The sequence below is a fragment of the Hippocampus guttulatus genome, chromosome 10 (assembly GCF_054856545.1).
Source record: "Hippocampus guttulatus isolate MCC_2025c chromosome 10, RoL_Hgut_1.0, whole genome shotgun sequence".
Taxonomy (NCBI): domain Eukaryota; kingdom Metazoa; phylum Chordata; class Actinopteri; order Syngnathiformes; family Syngnathidae; genus Hippocampus; species Hippocampus guttulatus.
Window position 1 is genome coordinate 13,861,516 of NC_141270.1, and position 23,957 is coordinate 13,885,472.

The 23,957-nt window shown below is 43.2% G+C and overlaps 1 protein-coding gene across 4 annotated transcripts in view; it reads left to right on the top strand.

Moving 5' to 3' along the window:
• Positions 1-22,277, top strand: part of srfb (serum response factor b) — a 36,411-nt gene extending 14,134 nt beyond the window's left edge. For 2 of the 4 annotated variants that reach the window (XM_086121701.1, XM_086121700.1), the window contains exons 3-8: positions 14,137-14,377; positions 16,747-16,911; positions 17,128-17,238; positions 18,782-18,979; positions 19,085-19,161; positions 20,404-22,277. In XM_086121701.1, the coding sequence (XP_085977827.1) occupies positions 14,137-14,377; positions 16,747-16,911; positions 17,128-17,238; positions 18,782-18,979; positions 19,085-19,161; positions 20,404-20,499 (888 nt within the window). In that variant the 3' untranslated portion in view covers positions 20,500-22,277. Of the gene's footprint in view, positions 1-14,136; positions 14,378-16,746; positions 16,912-17,127; positions 17,239-18,781; positions 18,980-19,084; positions 19,187-20,403 lie in introns of all 4 variants that reach the window. The other 2 variants (XM_086121702.1, XM_086121703.1) reach the window with 2 other exon arrangements.
• Positions 22,278-23,957: the final 1,680 nt, after the last annotated feature.

Genomic DNA, 23,957 nt, shown 5'->3' on the forward strand with positions numbered 1-23,957 from the left:
TGTCTGAAGGTCCAGTGCAAAAAAAAAAAAAAAACAAGCGCAGGGTTAGCATGGGTGCGTCTTAGTTAACAGTGTTACAAGCATTAAGTTGTGATAATTACCGTATTTTCCACACTATCAGGCACACCAAAAAGTCTTCCATTTTCTTAAAAGCTCACAGCGCCTTAAAATCCGGTGCGCCTTGTGTATGGTCATTACGGTAATATGTCGACCCCAAGATGGCTCCTTGCTGGAGACATGCTTACAATGTTAGAATTTGCTGTTGGTTCAGTGAACTGTCACTGCTTTATTAAATACGTTTTTGTTGCCGCTCCGAAAAAAGGAGTGCTGTGGTGTTGTTTTTTAAAACGCACCCTTTATTAATGGTTTTCACAGTCTCAGCAAATGCAGGTACGTCTTTGTCCGTCTCTGGGCCTTCTCTTCCTCCGTTCGACTCGAGAGGTGTTCGTAACCTCCTGCGAAAAACATAAATTAACGATTCCTTCAATGAAACGACGAATATTGAAAATAATGCATCCAAGCAGAAAATCAAGCAGGACATCACAAAATAAATTCTATAGCCCTCCTACAGAATTTATTTAGTGATTTCCTCGTTCGTGAATACAGTACACAACAAAGGAATAAATAACAAACACTTCTGAGACAGTCCAGTCTTCTATATTTTAATGACATCTGATTGTTCTGTTGGAGCTATGCTCAAGGGAATGCCAAAACAAATTCTGTAGGAGAGGGGGGGGGGGCTATAGAATTTATTTTGAGATTTTCCTCGCTTTGATTTTCTGTTTTGATATAATATTTTCAATTTTAGTAGTTTCATTGAAGGAATCGTTAATGTACTGTATGTTTTTCGGAAGGGGTCATGAACGCCTCTCGAGTCGAACGGACGGAGCGTAGCTCCATCTAGTGGATTCATTGTAGATTGCGTTTTATAATCCAGTGCGTCCAATATATGAAAAAAAATTACAAAATAGGCCATTCATTGAAGGTGCGCCTCATAATCCAGTGCACCTTTTAGTGCGGAAAATACGGTTTATAAAATCGGCTCAGTTGTCAATTATGGAAGTGGACAATATAATAATTTGCAAGTGTATTTCAAGGATGAAATGCTGCGGGTGTTAGTGTTCGGTTAGCCAGTTTCCCTGGGGTGCGTTAGCTTCTAATAAACTCCACTTACATACTTGTCTGCTCCATTAGGTTCTTGGCAATAGGAGAGGCGATTTATTTACTTGATTGATTGAAGTGAAGTAATTCGGTTACTCAGCAGACTCCGTTCATTGTTTGCACCTTCATGCAGTTGCATGCTGAAGTCCTGACTGTCTCCGCTGTTTAGGCGGCCCAAGGTCTCCCCATTGGCAATGGACACTCTAAGGCCTGTTTGCCCGCATGCTGTTTTTCCAAGGCCCTCACTAATGCGTACATACTCCGTCAAGGATGGGAGACCAAGCTTTGCATGTTAAGCCACTCTCATGCCCGCTCTGCTCATTGATAAAATTTAGATTGCTCCTGTTTCCATATATGGTATGGTTTCCCTGCTTGCTCTCTTGGCGTGAGGCCCCTCACATTCCTTATAAGCTGCAGCTGTCTTTGGAGTCCTGTGATTCCCCACCTCCCACCGACCCCACCACTCATATAGCGATACGGAGTGTTGATGTTGATGTTATGAGTGGCTGCGATGGGGTGGATCATTTGAGTGATTCTTTGTATCCCGTTTGGTCGTGTTTCTCTTCGACTGTGAGGAACCGGTGTGGCCCACTGATGAAACCTTCACAAAGTATACCACCCTGTAATAGTCAGTAGAGCCTGACATGTACATCGGTCAGCAGGTTTATAATAGGTGGGATTGTCCCCCCCCCCCTTTTTATTTATTTTTTTGCTGCAGTATGTCTGTGTGAATGCAACAGGTCTTAGAGGGGCACCTCTCAAGTGGAATGCCTTTGCGATTGTAAATCGGAGTTCAGCCAATATACGCCAAAAGAATATGCCTTTAAAGTTGCCTCAAACTGCAGTTCAGTGAGAATCAAAGGATTAGGTGCATGTTTTGTGTTTAATTTAGCTCTGTCGCTTTCTTTTGCACATTGTTTCCAAAGGATGATCCACAGCAAGCGGTGTTAAGAGAACAGAAGAATGTATGCCAGAAAAAGCTATGTGAAGTAAGCAGACTCTTGTTCAAAGCAGGAATACCCTTGTGGTGTCACACACATTCTTATTTCTTACTAAAGTTCAGTTGTATTGTTTTGTTTTTAAGTTTTACGATTAACAGTGCTCGCAACAAAAATCTGCGAGATTTTACTAGACTTTAGACGAGCTGGATCAAGATCGGACGATATTTTGCATCATATGCAAAATGTTGATGGACAGTCATGTAATAATTTGCCCAATTGATCAATGAAGTCATTGATTGAATTGGCGAAATACGATATTACAGCAAAACACAATCTTGTTCACTCCAGGGACTGTCTGCTGCTCTTGTGTATGTGTGAGCCCAAAAGCGAATCTATTTTTAGCCTTGTCGTGTGAGTGGAAAACCTTTGAGCTGGGGAGCAAAAGTTCCGTCTCCGCACCCTCGACCAGCCAATCATAAAGTAATAGCGTTTATGTCATTTTCAAGTCAGTGGACGCGTCGGTAAATTTTGCCGGTCCGTCATTTGTCATTCTCCAGTGGCCCGCACCATCCGTCTGTCACGGTCAGTCCGTCATTATTTCAAGCCGAACTGTACTCATCAGTCGTCGTTTAGAATTGAACATGTAGCGTGAGGTATGTATGTATTTATTTTCGAGGCAACCAGCAACAGCGGAGCCAAGACACGGAAGCAAAGTGCAACTGTTGCCTGTTTCTCGCTAAGCCGGTTCACGGCTCCTCCACAAGAAATATGTTACCTGTTGTTGAGCGGCGGTCATCCGGATCACCAGCCCAATCAGCATTGGAGAATTTGATCAAAGCATCAGTATTTGACTGCTCATACGTGAGAGAATGGTTTGCTGCCCTCCTTCAAGTATTGAAAAATTCTCTTCACAGCAGTCGGATGTGCGTTGAACTTAGACACAGTGCTCACTGCTTGAGCTGTCTGTCGTGTGGCATTTGCAGCAGGCAATGACTGATAGGTTTGTTGATTCACCATCACTTTTCCTTAATTTGACATTGGCATCAGCAGGAGTTGCGACATGATTTGCGTTATCCATTCCATATTTCTTGAGTGTGGCCTCGATTATCATGATTCTGCTTGAGAAAGATGCAGTTCTTATCTTTGTTCTGCTCTGTTTGAATCCAGTCGTCTTCATGAACTCAGTCAAAGCTTTGCCGCAACGAGGAGACTGCTTCAGTTCATGAATTGATATGTTTAACTTATATATGCATACCGGGTGTTCTCGCCCATGTTTGATGGATGTATCCTACTGGTGCGTGACAAGTCTATACTTGTATCACTCCACTCATCCATCACAATGATACTTGACTTTGAAGACCCATCTTGATCCTACTGCCCGTCTTTCCGTTGGTAGATCCATCAAGTCCCACGTCTCATTTTCCTACAGTGATTGATATTCCAAACCACCTGCCTCCTGCCATTCCTTTGCTTTCGGACTCGCCGTTGCTTTTTTCATCGTGACTGGCTTTGTCACACAGCACATATTGGCTCGATGATCATCTTTAACAGTATCAGCAAACTCATCGTCTCCATACCTCTTGGAAGCTTTTTTTTTCATTCTGTCACTTGTTCTAACAGTTTTGTCAACAATGACCTCATCTTGTGTTTCACCCTCACCTCTTTCCATGTTTATCTCGTTCTCCCAGCAGGGTAATTCCACTTCGTTTTTCCAGTCAATGTTTAATTCGGTGACGATGACATCACGAAGGATTAGAATCCTTTATGGTTTCTTCATCGTACACGCCATAGCCCTTTCCATTGCTGCCCATCCCACGAAATGAAGCTTCGCAGCCTTTTTGTTCAGTTTGCATCTCTCTCCATCAGTGATATGTGTGGAAGCAATACAGCCAAACACCCTCATGTGACATTTCCGATGCCATCTAATTTCTTGTTGCAGATGGGAACCCCGCCAAATACATAGCAGAGCCGAGGCACAGAAGTAAAAGAGCACCTTTGTCATACACAAAGTCAGCATGGAGCAGCACCACCCATTGACAAAATTATTGTACGACAACACTCGCTCATCGTCATTTTCACATCGCATTTGTCAAAGATGTATTGTATTTTGGCTACATTACAGTTTGTCACCACAATTTTTAAGACCGTAGTTCAATCCGTCAGGCGATCCTAATTGTTGTTTCTGTCGTTGCTAAATTACACTGTTTTTAGACTGTCATATCTTCGGCGTCTTCTTGTGCGTCTTTTTCTTCTCCTGCGTCGTTTATGTCTGAGACTCGAACACTCAAAAAATAAATAAAATATAGCATACTGTGTGTGCCTTGCAATCCATCCATCCATTTTCTAATCTTATCCTCACGAGGGTTGCAGGCGTGCTGGAAGCTATGCCAGCTTTCTTCAGGCAGTCGCCAGGGTACACCCTGAACGGAACAATCACAAGGCACACGTAAAAGAACAACCATTCGCACTTACAGTTATATCTGACTCAAAGTAATTGTTTACGAAATATTATAAAAATTGAATAATTTCACCAAGATTTTGCAGAAAACCATAACCGTAAAGGTTTGTTTGCAGACAAATACACATCCCAAAAGCCTTTGTATGAAATAAACATCGTAAATTTATGTTGTCAGGGCAACCAATCATTGTTTTGTTTTGTTTTTTTGTTTCACATCGTTTGTCAGCAAAATGGGCACCCGGCAGTGGCGGATTGAAGGACCTTCCGTACTGATGGTATGCCAACCTCTGGTAGTTTTATGATTGACGTGGTAAAAACAAAACATTATGAAACCGTTTTATTCATGTCAAAATATACCGTATTCCGGACTGATGCCCCCAAATCTTCGCTTTGAGCTGCTCTTGACTGAGTCCATTGCACTTTGGTAAACTTGAAGGGGACATGAATGCACCAAGTCAGTTTGAAGTTGCTCTCCCGGGAAGATATTAACACATTTTATCCCTCATCTTTTGATGTCCTGCTGGTGTATACAAATCCAGAAAAAGAAAAAAAAGCAGGCAGTTTATGGGCTGTAGAGTCTTGTCACTCCAAAAATTCCACACGTCACAGGGGACTGACTTTGACAACTGGGATACAAGACCAGGCAGTTGTTAACAAGACAAACTGACTGCGACCACAAGAAGTTTGAAGCATTTGCCACTCATTTATAACCTAAGTCCAAACTTGGGGTACACTGCCCACTCTAAATATGGTATAAGAATGTGGGGAACGTCATTGAACGAGAAAAAAAGTGCAGATGGTGTTCCTGAAAAGAATCAGTTAAAATTACCACTGTAATTTTTAAACACAACTGGTGTTAATTTTTATGTCCAAAAAAAAAAAAAACCTAATTTTGAATTGACAGTACGTCACCTTCATTTTTGTTTTTGGCCTTCCCTTTTGACTGTGCTACGCTGGCACTGCTTTGCATATTAGGTTGCACGTGCCTTTCAGATCCGCTATTTGAAGATGCCAAATCAGCCATTGAAATTTGACTTGGATTTGATTACCGGTAATCAACTTATGCATGCTACTTTCATCTATTTACCAAAAGAGTACTCCTCCCAGAATTGGCAAAATGGACTGCTCAGCAATATCGCCCATTCCGCAGACGCAATCCTGGCGCCAGCCCGTTTGACGGTCAACTTCCACATTTGTCTGCGTGAGCAATCAAGTTTGTGCAAACTTTAGTCAATCACGCCTTCTACACAAATTTAATTAAAAAAAATAATGCAACCAGTTCAGGGTGTAGCCTACTGCCCAAAGACAGCTGGCATAGGCAGGTGTTAGGTAAGGTAAGGAGTTCAGATAATGGATGGATGCAAAAGAAAAAGTCAGACAATTGCTATTACTGAGTTAAAAATAGATTTGAGAAGGTGTCAACAGTTGATAATTATAATATAATAAAAAAGATGATCAGCTCTCTTTGGGCTGCAGGCGGTGTACACCCTGAACTGGTTGCCAGACGTTCTCAGGGCACACAGACAAACAACCATTCAGGCTCATAATCACATATGTCTAAGGACAATTTAGAGCATTCAACCAAGCTACCATGTATGTTAGCTAGCTCTAAACTGTGCATCCATCAAAAGTTAAATCAGAGCCTCTGGCCTTTTGGCTTTGACATCGTGTTTCAGGCAATGTAGACCAACTGTGTCTTGAAATTGGCAGATCTTTGCTCAGTCTTGCTGCCAAGTCCACGGCTGAGAAACTCGGTGGGGGTGCTTAATACGTGAATTAGTCCCACTGTTACACAACAGTAGTATGTACATTTAGAATGGCTCGCTGACCGACACATTTTCAGTATTTGGATGTTTCATGCCACATTTGATGTGTGTGAAAGCACTTCGGTGGCCCAACAGTTTTATTTACAAGCAATTAAAAAGTTGTTTCATAATGTCCCCTTTAAAACACATGGCGGAAGAGGTTCTGCAGATTGATACTTTACTTTGTATGTCCGAAACAAGAACAACAACAACTCACACAAAAAGACAAATGTCCCATGTCCTGTCTGTTTGTTTGTACGTATGTAAGCCAAGCCAAGTTTCGTTGAGCTCGGACCCATGTTGTCACTTGGTAGCAATTTCAATGAAACGTAATATCCTCACAACCGACAGTATATCTGTTTGAAACCTTCACAAGCTGTTCAATCACAAAAAAATATGATTGTCGCACATATCTTGGTGTAAGTCGGAGGGCTTTTGCTTTCTACAGTATATCATTTTTGTGAGGAATTCTCAATACACTTATACAGATTGTTGTAGTTAATATAGCAATATGATATTTGATTTTTTTTCATTAGCGGCGGACCTTCAGTTCAATAGCCTGTCACTTCCATCTGCCAATAGTGCACCGTAGCTGAATGACTTTCATTTCATCCAATGAAATAGAAAGCCTTCTGGGCTGACAACGCTCACATTGCTCCCGACCTGTTCACACAAGGCAGACTGAAGTACACATTTTTAGGATATCCGGCACACTTCACGAGCGCAGTGCTTTAAGTGAACAATTGTGCCAATACTGTGTGGCATTCTTTCCCTCTCCAAACTGAATTAGCTTTCCAGATTAATCGCCGGAGAGTTAAATTTTGACTTTAGATTAATTAATAATTTGGACCTGATGGGTTTAAAATCAGGCATCATATGATTGACATTTGGAAAAATGAAACTTCCCAAAATGTTGATCAAGATTTGGGTGAACAATTTAAACAAAGTATACATCATAAATTTAGAGGGGAAAGAACATTTGAAATGTCTTAAGATGAAAATGATGATGTTAATGTTGTTTTCCCAGTGAATTCTTTTGACTCGTCAACGTCCATTTGAAGCAGCAATATTTCAAAAATGATGATCCGAACTCGGTTATCGGTCTTCTGAGGGTAATCACTCATATGAAGTCGGTCAGGTCCAAAGAGTTGTTGGGGTGTTTGACTGGAAAGTGTGCAGTGCACGCACATACACACACCCACACACACACAGAATCTCCCACCCCACCACCTCCTTATTTTACAGCAAGCAACTGGACAGGTCAGCAGTCATTGGCTGCACCTCCTCCACTTGGGCTGCCTTGCCTTTTTTAGCAGTCCCAAATGGAGCTGCAAATTCCATGTTGCTGGCAGGGTGACAGGCCGGGAGATGGGATCCAGCAAATGGGAGATTAGATGAGGGCCGGCCGGCCACCGCTCCACTGTACAATGTGCCGTCCGACCAACACCAGAGTTGTCTGCCAGCTGTCACCTTAAACTTTGAATGAATGGTTCATCGTTACAACTGGCCCCCGTTTGCATTTGCACTTTTGATATTGAGGCAGCAAGTGAAGAGAGGGCATCAAAGATGCGTGTCGCCACTTTCAGAAATCCATGCTACACACTGTGTCCCGTGTTGTGGATGCTTCCTTTTGGAATGCATTCTGTTGGGTTCATTGCTTCATGCAGCTATGTAAAAATTCTCATTTGTCACAACTTCACCGCTTCATTATCTCATCCCGACCTTCAAAGTAACGCGAGCAGTAGTGAGTAGTAGTACCTGTGAATTCAAAATACACCTTGCACAACATCTGGGGGATTGGGTTCCAGTGTACACAGTTTTCAGTGGACACTGGTGAATTGTTTTTTTTTTTTTTTTAGTTCAGCATTCTAACATTCGTAATGCATTTTTTTTTTTTGTTCACGTGCGCTTCTGACTCTATCATATCCCTGACCCAGACCAAAACCTCTTTCACCCTGGCCATCCAAGCTGACTTATCTCCGCTTGTCCTTGGCTCACTGTCTTAGGCGAGACGAGTGGTTAGAGTCAAGCTGTAAATTTACCACCTTCCCAAGTTGCATTAAAGTCGGATTCAATGATTCCCGCTGTAGTCGAGCATTAAAGTAGACAGGAAGTGAACCTGAGGTGTGCACATTTAGAAATGAACTGAATCCTCTCCATGATGCACCCTCTAACATTGTGGCGGTTACCATGCACTATCTTGACAGTTAACTACTAGGCTGTGCCATGACTAAATGGGCATGTTGAACAGTCCACACATGGTCAAACAAAGCAATTGGGCCAATTAACACTAACTGTGTCAGTCGCACTGATAGTTTCAGGGTTTCTGACAGCAAAGCAGGTGTTTGCATCTCTCTCTATTCAGAAGATTGAGGCTCATGCCCCCAATGACAAAGACTCCAAATGATTAAACCTACACACACAAAATTTCATGCCACCCTCCCAAAGGTCTTTAATTGCTTATATTACTGATTGACATACTATAGTTAGTGAAACTGTCCCCAAAACACTTTTTCATTTCAAACTCACATTACCCTTAAAAAAATGGCTTATAGTAACAACGTGACAAGCGGCCACCATCTTTATGGGGAGGGAAAAAAAACATTGAATGAGCAGTTCATAGTTGTTCGAGCATTCACTTTTGGTTGGACATTTGGAACGAAAGGCAAATTTGTTGTAGACAAAGAAAAACTAATTGCAGAAACCGACACATTGTGATTGAATTGTTCTGTGGTGTCAGTACACACATTTTTACGAGGTTGCTGTCGGTTTTATAAGCATTTCCTCAGGTTTTTTTCTCGGGGGTCCTCTGTTTGCCAGCATGGGGTTAATTCCCCCTGCGAGGTGCTCGGGTTTCCCCCCAGCTGTCTGTACCCTCAGCTGTTTGTACTCCTGTCCCTGCAGCCCAGACAGCTTGGTCACACGCTCACACACACACACACACACACACACACACACACACACACACACACACACACACACACATTCTGTGGCACAACGGCGGTGAGGGGGTGCGATAAATGCCACAGTCACCACACTGAAGCTCTCCCGGTACACCACCTCCTCGTTTTCACCTCCTACTTCATTTTTATCATCATATTGGTTAATAACTGTCCAGCTGCATAATTATATCAGTCACCACTTTATGTCAAACTAAAGCTCCAAGACTAATTGTTCCTGGCTGCTTAAATAGCAAGTAGTCGATGAATTACTGTACTGTTGCTTTTAAGTTAGGACATGACAACGGCAAGTCGTTCTTTGTCACGCCCCTCCCCTGTTCCGTTTTCCCGCTGCTGTTTAACTAACTCTAACTAAAGCAGTTAAAAGGACCTTGGACTGTCAGAGGCCCCGAGGAGAGCCAAGATCTGCAGATGGACTCCACACTCGGCACGTCGCTTGTGTATATGTGTAGTGACTCACAGCAGAACACACATGTGCAGCTATGTGTGCGTCAGGAGTGTGAGAAGGCCGACTGATTAATTATTAATCTTCTGAGTGCCATCAAATACAAGCACGACGTGTTTAGCCATTGTGGTCAGGCAAGCTCGGTGATGAAGAGATGAGATCCCCCTGTCTGTGTGGTTCTGATTGGCTAAAAATCCAGGCTGGATGCCTTTAAGTCAGTCAAACTGCAGCCAACTCACTCGCTCAGGTTGATGCTGCTCTTCTTTATCTGCTTAAACTGGTCCAGTTTGCTACGCTTGACGGTCGCTGCTCTTTCACTGGATGGGGCCACAACTTGCTTCAAGCTGAGCCTTCTCTCCAGAGAATACGACCACGTTTTAGGGTCAGAATTGCCATTCAGCTCTCAAAGTCCCCTCGAACAATTTCGTAAGCAAAGGGGAAATAACGGGTGAGTTACGTTGGACCACAAAGTACCAGGCAGCTGGTGAATACAATGTATCCCTCTAATATTCTCTCTATCGAGGCTTTGCTTTGTTTTCATGACACTTATTGTGCTATTATGAGTCACACAAATGAAAAATAGATCCCAGTTGTATTCATAATTTCAAAGTCAAAATTCCCAAAGAGTACACTCCTCAGTCCTGTTGCGAGCAGCCGCTTTGGGGGGCGTTGTCCTGTCACACACAAATGAGCTCACCCCGCCCCCTTTCCTGCAGCGTGTGGCGACGTGAATACGGCTTTGCCTTACCGTAACAATTACGGAATGTGCACCGTGGTAGGAACAGCCGTATACAGTCTGTTAGAACTAGAGTTCGACCCAGGGCAACATGAGACTGCCAAGCCAATATGAGTGCCACAGTTACAACGGCGTGTTGAACGTGTGGTTATCAGGAACTTTTGACTTATGGGCTTTCTGGTGCTGATGGTAATGATATTGTGTCTGTTTATGTGTTGATTAATACAGAATCCTGCAAATCGGTGCACCCAACCACACTGTAGCTCTGCTAAGGTCTTGGCTTTGAAGCCATCGTGGTTCCACAGATTATGGCTGTCATGGATGGAAAAACTTGATTTAAATCAAAATCTGAATGAATGACTTACACAGTAGACACATTTTCTGACATCTGCAGCTCATGGCATGCAGAAAATGGCATAGTTGTGTGATTCGACTCTTAATTTATGGGCAGGCAGTTTAGAGTATGTGTGTTCCAAGTTATTAACTAGACAGTTTCCAGATTTTTTTTCAATGACGGAAAAGATGGCAATGACTGGCAGGGCCCAACAGACACGTCTCTTGCTTGAGATTCAGTCCATGAACTGTATGAAAGACTCTGTCTTTGCAAAGAAAATATTGCTCCGTGTATACTGAGAAGCATTTTCTCCCTCCTTTCAAGCTAAAAAAAGAAAACAATAGTATTTTAAAATAATGTCCTTTTGACTTGTAGTTCCACACTACTGCCAAGTCAATTACTACCAAAGCACGTGTTACAGTAATACATTAATGCAGGGGCGGCCAACCAGTCAGAGACAAAGAGCCATTTAAAAAAAAATTGTGTTCCTGCAAAGAGCCACATACACATGGGCATCCCGTCCTCGCGCATACGCACGCACGCACACACACACACGCGGGTGCCCAACCATGCACTCATGCCACGATGAGCAACAGCCAGAATGGCACAAACACACAAATTCCCCCCCACATTTCCTCCTCCCACCCCTTGCGGTCGACTTGGGACCAGTCCGCTGGCTCCCAGTTGATTGCGATCGACGTATTGGGCACCTCTGCCTTGATATCAGAGGTAATTCGCTGACTAGCTTAGCGCTTAGCACCGTTGTTTGCGCATGAGTGGTGATTCAGTCATCTGATTGGTTGCCCTCTATGTCAATCGAGTAACGGGATTGATAATAGGCTGACGTAGTACGTTCTGTATATTTAGCGTCATCGTCTGAATGGCATTGCCACCGCCGAGGTATTTTCAACGCCTGTCGTGTGAAAGTCCAGGAGCCGCATTGAACCTGCCAAAGAGCCGCAGGTTGCCCACCCCTGCATTAATGCATCAAATCTGATCTTGAGCATTGATTAATCCTTACCCTTAGCAATAAAACACAGAAAAGGGCCAGTCTTTGAGTATTTATCTGTCGGCGTTATCCCGTCCATGGCGTTTTACTTTGTTTAAGATAGTGGATGAAGGCAAAGTCATTTTAAATATACATTGTGGGATTTTTGTTGTTTCGTGTTGAGTTTAACGGTAAACCTCAAAAGAGTGGTGCTATACATCTCGAAGCCTCCTTTTTGAACAGTTGTCCAACTGTCGTTTGTTGTGACTTGAGTTGAGTTCAATGCCATTGTATAGTGCCATGCTCTCAAGCTTTTTCTTGCAAGTCAAAGCAAAAAAGTGGCTGAGCAACATGCTCATTTTTCAAAAAACTCACAAGTTAGGTCAAGGTGTTATTGCATGAGTAAATTGAATTAAGAGTTCAGTCACAGAAGAAATTAAATTTGCAGGTGAAGTCACCACTTCGGTTCCTTGGAAACAGGATGCGCCAAAGCCTTGTCGAATAGATAAGGAGGCCAGCCATGCTGTCTGCTTGACAGCTTTTGGTGCCATCTTGTGGCATCTTATGGTGTTGCGGAAAAAGCACAAAAAATAGCAACTATGGGTGTTTTACAGTGAATAGCAGAAGTAAAAAAGAATCTGTGAATGTGTGAGTAGCAAAAGGCAACTAGGTGGTGGCACATTGTGTTTGCACTCTCATGTTGCACTTTTATTGTACGTTTCCTTCCGATGTGTTCTCAATTGACTGTTACAAGGTGATGGAAACTAGCTTGTTTATTTACAGTCGTATCCAATCGTCTCCTCTTGTGCAGCCCACTCAGCAACACATCCTGCTCTGCTTATCAATGGATTTTCACATTAGCATACTGTGTGGTAAAGCGTCATTCAATCATACGTTGTGTGTGCATTTGCGCCTTTTGTAGAGATGTTAGAGTGGTCAAGGTTGTCATGGCAACATAACATGTTTTTTTTTGTTACTCGGGTATGTTTGAATGCGGCTGAACTCAACTATTATAATGGATGAATGAACAACAACCCAAACCATCCGGGATAGTCGTTCAGATGAACCCAAATCGCAAATGACAACTTTGTTTTTGCCGGACAAAAGAGTGAACTTGTAGTTGTACATGTGGCTGCAATTAGAGAGGTTCCAGTCTGTACCTTGTTTGTGTCACGTCTGGTCCCTGCCGCCCGTCCATTGATTCTTGAAATTATCGTGCTTACTTTAAACCCTCCACCGCTTACTCGCCTCCATGCATCCAGCTGCTTTTGGGAGGAAAAGCCCCATTAAGGTTGTTATTGTAGTTCCCCACAAGTGAATGTCTGCTGCGACCACAATGTGTGGAGGAGCAGGACAAAAATGCAACCTCCATTTGCACACTCATGCACTCGTTTCATACACCGACTTATTGTAAGTCAAGGGGTGAGTACACCTTGGGCTGTTCACTAGTTACCGGTCATCAGTTGCATGTACTGTGGCAGACTTTGAGCCAACATGCTTTCCATCCCCATCTTCACAAATCTCATCTTCACAGTTCACATTTTGAGAATGTATGGAGTGGAGGCCAACAGCTTGCAAAGGCACGCGTGCAACATTACAGTTGTTTCCGTGACGTTCTACTTATAGTTTTATACATTAAAGTGCTGTTTTGCGTGATTAAAACTGTAACAAAGCAGCAGGTTCTTTTGTTTCTTAGGGAATATCAATTAATTTTGTTATGGAAAGGTGATTTGAATGGATTGATTTGATTCCACAACAGCAATACTCTCTTCTAGTATATGACGTTGTGTGCGGGTGCGCATGCGTGTGTTTTTAAAGGGGATATTTTTAACAGCTGGCATGTTCTGAGGAGAGCTTCTGAAATTGTATTTAAGAAAAAATGTCATGAGTTCACCTACAAAGAGATCATTGCCACAGGGGGATGCATGGAATATGTTGAGTTGAACTGTTCATTTAATTTATTTATGCATGCATGCCAACACTTTCTTGTGTCTTTTTAAGGCTTGTCTGGGCCTGTGCAGCATTCACCCTTGATCTGAACTGAATTGAACAGCCAAATGAGACCCACCTCCTCAAGTGGTCTGCGTCCACCCGTGTGATAATGTTCACGTTCGTCTCAGAAATTGTCATTCCAAATCAAAATTGTTATGTTTGTTTTCACCAAATCAAGTGTGAAAATGAGTAAGTATGAATTAAATCTCAAAGGCGAGGTGAATCAAAGCTTTTCAAGATGTCCTTTTTTCAATATTGTTTCCTTTGCCGGAGATGATGTACCTGTAACTGGTATTTTCTCTATCTGTTGCCTCAGGATACTTTGAAACCCACGTTCACAGTAGCCGGCCTACCAGGCGGTACCAGCAGCGCCCAGGCCACCGTGCCCACCACCTCCACCAGCATGCAGGTGAGCAGCGGGCCCAACTTTCCCATCACCAACTACCTGGCGCCCGTTTCCGCCAGCACCAGCGTCAGCGCCAACGGGACTGTCCTCAAGACCACCGGCACCTCTACGGGCGTGATGCAACTGCCCGGTGGCTTCACTTTCATGCCCGGTAGGTCGAAGCGTTCTGTTGTTTGTGTGTTTTCTTGATATTTTTTTGATTCGTTTATTGATGCATCACGTCGTCCCTGCGACTCGCACAGACGCGTTTGGCCGAGTGACTGCGTGGTTAGCTGATTCGAATTTAAATGGAACCTTGCCAACATCTCGAGCGTCATCTCAGGCCGGTCGTGCTTCACTTGTCAGGCTGTTAACGTCACGCCTTTCAAAGCTACTCACACACACTCGCAGCCTTTTGATTTCCACTCTCATACAGGAATAATTAGGTGAGGGGGGCACAATAGGCCTGGCAGCGAGGGCTGCAGAACACGGCCTAAAATTTGTCATGAATATTCAGTTACGCATCATGGCTTGTGATGACAGGAAATATACTTGGTGAAACTGAGGCTTGGTTTTGAATTAGATGTCGATGTTTTTCCCAGGAAAGAGAGTTCGACTGAGGACTTTGAGGGGCGGGCACACTTCAATTTGGGGGTGCCAATCGGCTTCCCCAGCGATGATTCCGGACATTTCCTGTTTCTGTTGGCAGCGCAAGGAAAAACTGGGAGGGCCTATTTAACGCATTTAAATACCTGTTTTTGAGAACCGGTCAAAATGGTGATGCAGTTGTTTGAAACACGTAACTGTATTGCTAAAGGCAATATTTGTATAATAGCATAATGTTTGTTTTGAGGCAGAATTTATTTATTAACCCCGCTTCAGTTAGTACAGAAAGGTGTAGAACATGCTTAGATGGTCATCGCCTCCTTTCCTTTTTGGCGTCAGACTGTCGGTGCCGCCGTCTACGTCACTTGGTAGTTGTGGTCTTCTGCCACAGCCGAACAGTCACTCGGTGGCCGCTATACCATTGGGACTGCTAGCGCAATAATAGCCATGCTGCTCCTGTTCCTTCTTCAGTCTTTTTGCTTCTTCCTCCTCTGCAACCTTCCCTGACATGATCACCCACGGCCACACCGACACCCGTTCCAATGTCCGCACTGTGCCACCTGTCTGGCATTAGCATGTGGAACAACACACCCGTGTGGTGTGGCTTCACTCAACTAATGACGTCTAGTACCCTCACCGCTAATAAATAAATAAATCGCCCCTCATAATAATAATGCCCAGTTTTTTATTTCTGTCGAGAGAGAGCGTGTCGAAAATATACCGCACTAGCAAGCCACCGCAGATCATTTAAAAATGAATCCTTCATTGCGTTATTACATTTCTGGGAGGGAAATCTTCGTGCGGCTGCTGTATTAGGTCCAATTAGTTTGTGCAGAGGCGCTCAAGTGCATAATGGCATCATCACTGTCTTGTACCTGGTGTCGGATAAACGAGAGAAATGTAAAAAGCCATCCATGCGACATTCAAATAAAGGGTTCGACTCTCACCTGAATCTCATCACTCAATGTCATGCTGCGCGCGTGTGTGTGCTGATAGTTACAGCACTAAAATGATACGAAAGCAATACTAAACCTGAAAAGCACCATCATTTTGCTTTGAGAGGTTGTTGACACTGGTGATGTTGATTTTTATAGTTTTTTTTCTTGTACTTGCAAAACCAACTGAGCTTAATCGTACATAAGGAATGCAACTCAGTGTAGCCAAAAACTGTTTGTTGCAGCTTATTTGTAGGCCCCGTTGGATGACGCTGAATCTCAAACTGTGTTATATAAGGAACGGGCTTGGAGAATATAGTATCAAATCTCCTCGGCGTGATGAATGAATGTGTGACTTTGCGTTTATTCACAGGGTGTTCCCCTGCTAGTCGAGAATAAAATCGAACAGCGTTTTAGTTGGCCATGGGGACGGTGCTGAGCCACAAATAGTGAAAATCTGCCAGGAATCGCCCTAACAAAGCATTCCGAATTGCCCGTAGATGCCACAACATGGCATTTGTCTAAACTAAGCTCCTCAACTCATGTAAATACAGTTTCTTTGTACCAAGATGGCACAAGATGGTGCCAAAGTAATGCCGTTATTGCCAAGCAAGGCTGTTTTTCCTTTGGCTTGGGCACAAAAATGGTCAATAGCGAAAAAACAAAATCCGTGAAGGCTGAATTGCAAATATGCGGGACTGAACTGTCCACCATGCCGTTTTACGAGTTCAGTCTTTTAAGTTTCCTTATCACAACGTACTCATGGACAAAAATACATTTCTTCGTGATATTTTTCGTGTTGATTTCCCGTCTGTGTGGTGATTGGGGACTGCTTTGTGATCTCATCTGTATGGCTTCTGTCTCTCTGAAGGGTGCCTTTCTCCACACAGCAGCCTTTTCTCACATTCGGTCCTCTGCCACTCTGTTCTGTGTGTGTGTGTGTGTGTGTGTGTGTGCGTGTGCGTGTGTGTGTCTGAGTCTGTGCGGCTGCCTCCTTCAGCAGGCACTCCTCTCCCCCCCGGCACCCCCACCATTCCTCTGAGCCAGCTGCAGCAGCACTCCCTGACTCTCCAGGGGCAGCATGGTCAGACTCTGACCGCCGCCCCTCAGCCTCAGCAGGGCCAGCAGGCCGTCTTCCGCTTCCCTGCTGCTGTCTCCCTCACAGGTGACCTGCTCTGGCCTGCCACCAATCCTACTACGACTACCACCATGCTATTAACCACCACTGCTCCTGCCCCGATTCACTGTCTGACTCGCAATCAGGCGCCTAAATTCTTCACAAGGCTTCATCTAACGCACAACTACGGCGATTCTCTTGTTCTGGTGTGTTTGTTGACTTGTTGCTCAGTTGCGTGACTTCCTGTGTGTGTCTTATCTCCAGGGGCGGGTGTCCCTCAGCAGCTCCAGGCCATTCAGGTTCACCCCAACACCCAGACCATCTCCAACAGTGAGAGCAGCCCCGAAATGTCCCACACCTCTACAAACTCCACGGGTATATCGAGTACATACATTTTACCTAACCACTTTGGAGGGGGAAATGGCCACATTGACCCTAAGAAGTATTGCGGGACTCTCAATAATGTAAATGCTTTGGTAGGCTAGATTAAAGAAAAGAAACTGAGTGGGCTGCATGTTTCCCACAGGTCGAAGTTGTCAGTAAGTGAAGGACAATCCGATAATAAAATGCAAACTTAAAGAAGACAGGCATTTATTTTGACTATTTAAAAATAAATAAATGAAACCCAGGTCAGGTTCGTCAAAAGACCCCACAAATCAAGGGTTACACTTTTGCTTGTGGAGTCAGTGCTTCGTACATTTAGCCATTAGTCCGTGCATTTGGTGCATCATGCAATAGACGCAATGACCAAACCACCACTTGCTGTACATGCCACTCACTAGAGCGAACACTGTTGGCTAATGCTAATCGGCGCATGCAACAAAAATGCAAAGCAGCGCTATGAGGTTGGAATGAGAAAGTGTTTTAGACAGTCTAGTCTGGCTGTGGATTGAAAGTGGCAGGGGAGCACTGAGAAACTCAGTGTGGGGGCAGTTATGATGTAAATGACGTGAATTAGCTGCGAATGTCACCGTTTGCAAAATTCAGAACCGCAGTACCCATTTCCAGAAAAGATCCATTTGGTTGTTTAATTTCACGCCGGATGAGCGGGCAGGCACTCTGGAGATGCAACGGCAAAGTATTTGTGTACAAGCAATTTAGAAAATCACTTGTCCCTAATATGTCCCCTCTAATGAACGCGATGATATTGTCATTATATTTATTTTGTTACAACAATCATGTGTGCAAGTTATGACTTACCTCTTCATGTCTTTCTTCCCACCTCGAAACTCAAATTAGAATTTAGCTCTCCCACCCCCGTAACATTATCTTGTGTCAAAGTGATTCTCTCCCCGAGTAGAAATTATAGGGGGAGCACATAGACCAGTTCGAATAAAACAGTCAATACAAAATCTCGATATGCTTCTGTCCATTCTGCTAAAATGTGAGGGTTTTTTTTCCATATGTAAAAATTTTGGCTTGCAAGTTTTTTGGGGGGGCTGTCGGGGGATACCCTATCCATAATCAATTTTAAACTTAACAATTTGTATTCATTTGAATAAGGCCCTTAGTTGGTTCATGAAGATGAACTTAAATAATGATATCAGAAAAAGCAAATCATTGTTACCAGTTTGCATATTAGACTGACCGGTTCACACTTAGTTTTAAAGAACTCTTCGCCCTTGAGCACCAAAGTTTGCCCTCCCCAACTCCCTGAATTGTCCACTGGTGACGATGATTGCGAATGCTTCTTTCTCAATATGTGCCGTTTTATTGGCTAGCAACCAGTCAAGGGTGTGCCCGCAGTCCGCAAAGATAGACTTCATTTCCCAAGAGAGCCAAACTAGGACTTGACGGTGTACTAGACTTGTTTTATTTGAAAATAAGCGCCACCTCCTGGCGGCTAACTGCACACGCCTGTGCGCACACACTTTGTCCTATAGTTAGCTCGTTAATAGTTAGCGCATCTTTCTGTCAGCTACGGTGAGTCTCCCGGCGACCATCGTCACCTCAACGGTGCCATCGTCTGTGGGCGGTCACATGATGTACCCCAGCCCCCACACGGTGATGTACGCCTCCACGCCCGCGCTGGCCGACGGAGGGCTCGCCGTGCTCAACGCCTTCTCCCAGGGCACGTCGGCCATGCAGGTTTCCCACGCGCAAGCCCACGATGCAGGTAAAGCAACCACACACACATGCACCTGCAGCCCTTTTAGCATTGATTTGATGCAAGCGCGACACCTGAAGGGTCTTCCTCTCCCTCTTGCTCCCACCCCGGCAGCGTCTGTCCCGCAAGTGTTCCTCACGGCCCCTCCAGGAACAGTGCAGATCCCCGTCTCGGCGGTGCAACTTCACCCAGTACGGCAAGATCTGCATTTCACAAGTGAAACTCTGCTCTTCCCTCTGCAACCCGCATGTCACGTGACCTCGCCACCCGTTAACAGAGCACGCGGGCGTCACCTGCCACCACGTTCCGCAAATGTCACGCCGTTGTTCTCTTGTAGTTCAGGCTCATAAATGTGTTTTGATAGGCAGCACTTGGGCCAGTGGTTAGCATGTCTGCCGCGCGGTTCTGTGGTTCAGGGTTCGAATGTGGGCACAGACCTCCTTTGTGTGCAGTTTGCATGGTCTCCCCGTGTTTGTGTGGCTGCAGGGAAATTTTCACCAAAAATATACAGTATTTGCGCTACTTTTGTGCAAAAATTACCAGATCCATTTTTTTATACCCTCGTCAGCGACCCCTTCCGTATAAGAAATAGATGTCCACAAACTTACATCACATTTGGTGCACCTGCACAATCGAACGATCATAATATTGATAATTTTCTATCCGTGCCAAGGTTTTGTTGTTCTCAATCAAACAATGTCTATTCTTAACGTGGATGTTGATGTATACGGCTGCGCTGCATCATACTGAGAGCTGTTTCTAATATTTCACTCGTGCTGGCCTTTCAAATATTCAATGCATTTCTTGATGTTCGCATTACTTGAAAGCAGCCAGGGAGCCAAGTGTGCCCTTGGGGGCCACATACGGCCCATTCGTACTTATATGTTTGCTAGAATTTAGTGGGGGGGTTTCCTCCTACAATTGGCTGGTCAAAATGTATTCATTTTTTTGCCCATGTTTTCATTTATGTAAAATAATTAAAGGTTTTTTCCTTGAATAAATAATAGAGAAAGTAGTATCTATATTTTTTATTCTATACAATAATCAGTCAATCAATTATAATTTATATATCCATGAATCATAAAAATTAGAATTATTTAAGTAGAAAAAATACACCTTTTAATTTTTTTTCTAAATCATATGACTATTTTAAAACTCAAAGGGGACCTTTAAGCACAAGTCTTTGCCCAGCCCTGCCGTAAGCACTTCTTATGAACAGATATTAGCCCAGAAATAGATTGCAAAACAAATTCGATGGCGTATTTGAAACATAGAGATGATGTTCAACAGTCTCAACAAACTCTCTGAGAAACAGCCGTCAGTCCGATGATGCCAAGCCCTCATTGAGCGTCCTGGGGTCGGGCAGGCGTACCTAATGAAGTCTCTGCTTAGCGAGTGCTCAGGTTAACGCCTCGGTTGTGTTTGCGTTCCAGATGGTGATTGGGCCCCAGTCGAGCGGCAGCAGCACTAACCTGACCGAGTTGCAGGTGGTCAACTTGGACGCGGCGCAAAACTCCAAAAGTGACTGATGGAGGCAAGCGAGAGCGTCTTTCTCTTTATTTATTGATGCCTTCCTACATCACACTTCTCAATGTGACCTTACATACAAACACACAATCAAGGGCCTGTGTGTGAGTTGACCTTTCGCCCATATGTTTTGGTATGTATATATATATACATATATCTATATATTCGCAAATGCATAGGAAGTATATCACTACACGTGTCATCAGAATCCTATTTTCGATGTCATTAGATGGTATTTTTTTGTGTGCGTGCGTGTGCACTTTTTTTTTTTTTTTTTGCTTGTTTTTGAAGATACAATTACATGAACACTCAGTTGGGGGTCACAAAGTGTCACGCCAGCCAAAGACATTTGTATAAATACACACACGCGCGTCTGTGTGTGTCAATGGAGAATTATGACTTTTGCTAATCTGTATATAGTTTTTAAAGATTAAAAAAAAAAGCAAACAACTCGTATTTTTAACCAGGTTTAGTTTTGTGTAACGGCATGGAGTTGTTGTTTTTTTTTTTTTTTTTTTATGTTGTGGTTTTGTATGTACATGACAATGACACCAAGAAGTGAATCTGTACATGTATACTGTTTGGGAAATATTTGAAAATGCTTTTCATGCTGTTTGTCATGTGGGGGTGAGGACATACATCATTGTTACGTGGAGTGCAGACTGTTGGACATTCATAGGAATCTGATTGCACAGAACCACAATTAAATTGGACAAGTGTGGACAACGCGTACACCAAACGCTATCGCACAATATTCAGTGGAACCTTCAATGTTGAACCCAATCTATCATGCGAATTGTTGTGATTGGGATGGACGGATCGCGTTCATGCAACTCAAAACGGTTATCATTCTAAAAGATTTAAATGTACACGACAGGCAACGTCTTATGTCACATTTTAACATCCCTACACACAAACATCAAACATCTCTAAAGCTACAATAAAGCAAAACTACTCATAATTTGAAGATGCAGAGTAGCTGCAAAGTGGCGAATGTTTGTTGACATCTTTCACTGGTAGTTTCTGCGCTATTTATTGGAATCTGCTTGCAAAAAAAATAATATAATATGCAATGTAATCATGCCCACATTTTGTTGAGCAGTCTGATTGTTTGCATTTCAGTTGCCCTTTACACTTTTCCTTTTCCAATTTAAAAAAAAATGCATTGTTGATGCTTTAGCTGCTCACTGAGCGTGATGTAATAATTTCAGAAATGCCCACTTTTTTTCTCCAGAAACTTTTTGTTGAAATGCAAATTGTGGTAAGTTTAACTTTGGAGGTTCCACTGTTAATTAGGGGTAGGTATTTAATATTGATCCTTATTTAAATTCAGATGGATTCTTTTGTCAAAGTTGTGACATCACAACACGCGCTGCTGCAAAATATGCTGCCTTACTTGCTGGACGTTCAAAGACACGACAGCAACACAGCTTCAATATTGCAATTAAATATTTGTTTGATTCTCAGTCAAACTGCAGTGGTCATTTTCAGTGTCATCGTTGTATCACCAGTGGGTTTTTTAATCCATTGGGTGACAATTTTCTTCTTTTTTTTTTTTTTTAATCAGAGATGCAAGTAAACATTTGTAGATGATTTTTTGCACTGGTCACTTGTTTTGTGTTTTTAATCTAGCACATCGTTTTCAGGGTAATGTAACAGCAGTGGCGGACCCTCAGGGCCAGCAAGGCCCTCTCTGCTGGCCTAAACATTCATACAATAACATAAATTTCATTCATGTTATTTTATTTTTAAAAATATGTAAATAAAATTATTCTCTATATTCTTTACGTCATATTATTTCCACTGAGTTGAGTGGCTTTCAATGTTATTTTAAATAACATTGAAAGCTCATCATTTGAAGTGGCTTTCAATGTTATTTTAAATAACATTGAAAGCCACTCGACTTCACTTGATAAATAACTTATTTATTATGGTAGAGATTTTAACCAATCATATTTCAGCTAGCTTGTGTTGCCAGGTAAATTAAACTTGCTCGGGGCCTTCAGATTAATTAAACAGAGCAGGCCCCTGTGCGCTGTAAATGAACGGGCACAGTCAGGTTGCAATAGCCAATCAGATCACGAGTCTGCGCACCGAGGCCAGCGAGAAGGCCTTACGTCATGGTGTCAAACTCGGGTCCTGGAGGGCCGCTGTCCTGCATGTTTTCCCAAGTGTCCCCGTTGCAACACACCTGATTCAAATGATCAGATCATCAGTAAGCTCTGCGGAAGCCTGACATTGAACCTGTTCATTTGAATCAGGTGTGTTGCAACAGGGAGACTTGGAAAACATGCAGGACAGCGGCCCTCCAGGACCGGAGTTTGACACCTATGCCTTACGTCGAGACTGGATGTGCGCGTTCGGTGATTGGATTAGCGCCTGCTAGAGGGAGCGATCAGTGCATTTTAACCCAAAATGGCCAAAGAACGTTGCTCTGGTTGCAGAACTACTTTCCACACAATTTTCAAGACGGACCTTCCACGAAAAGCTGGATATTTTGCGAAGAGGTCACCCAACTCCTGCGCTAGCTAGCCTGTCCCAGGAAGGAAAAGTGTTTGTCCGTCATTTTCAGACGAGCAATTATGAACGGTACCCGTGGCTCGCAGCCTCTGAGAAACGCTGCAAATTGTACTGCTGGGAATGCCGATTGCTTGCAACGGACCAATTTGGTGTTTGGAGCCACACTGGATTTACCCATTTAAGTTGTTTTACCAAGGCAACAAGGAAACATCAGAGCACGGCTGGGCACTTACAAACTACGGTGCGTTTAAAAACGTTTGGGGACACTCGCGTAGATGTGCAGCTCAGTGAACAAGCACTACATTGGTGAGTAAATGAATTTTATTTTACTTTTCTTCTTGTCATTTTATTTCGTTAGTATTAAATTAATGTTAACGAAATAAAATGACAAAGATACAAAAATGTATCAAATAAATCTGCTCACCTGCAATTTATAATGGCGCATTGTAGTCACCTTCGTGCACGAAAGTTCGTTCAATCTCAGCTGCTCAACATTTTCAGTTATTTGCTGTTGTATCGCCGATTTTCAAAATGCAAATGATCTGTTTATTTTCAAAGAATTGTTTTGTTATTGTTTGGTTGGTGTCTTATATGAAACTGCGACATTGCGCAATTTATTGGACAGACTTGTTTAAGATCACACAGCGTAATTTGGGTGGCATTTTATTTAGTATTTTTAAATCTTTTTATTTTTGACAATATCTATAAATTTAGTTTCCTGCTCTTAATTGTGAATGCATACTTGATGGTTTTAAATGCTCCTGAAATTAAGTGCTGCTTGACGAGCCTATACTGTATTGTGTTAATGTATGCATACCTGTCAACTCATACGGTTTAGCCATAGTTCATACGGATTTTGTGGTGAATCTTACGTATATGGCCGTATCGCACAAATCATACGGATTCTGAAAATTTCCGGGGTTTTATTTCACCAACTCCA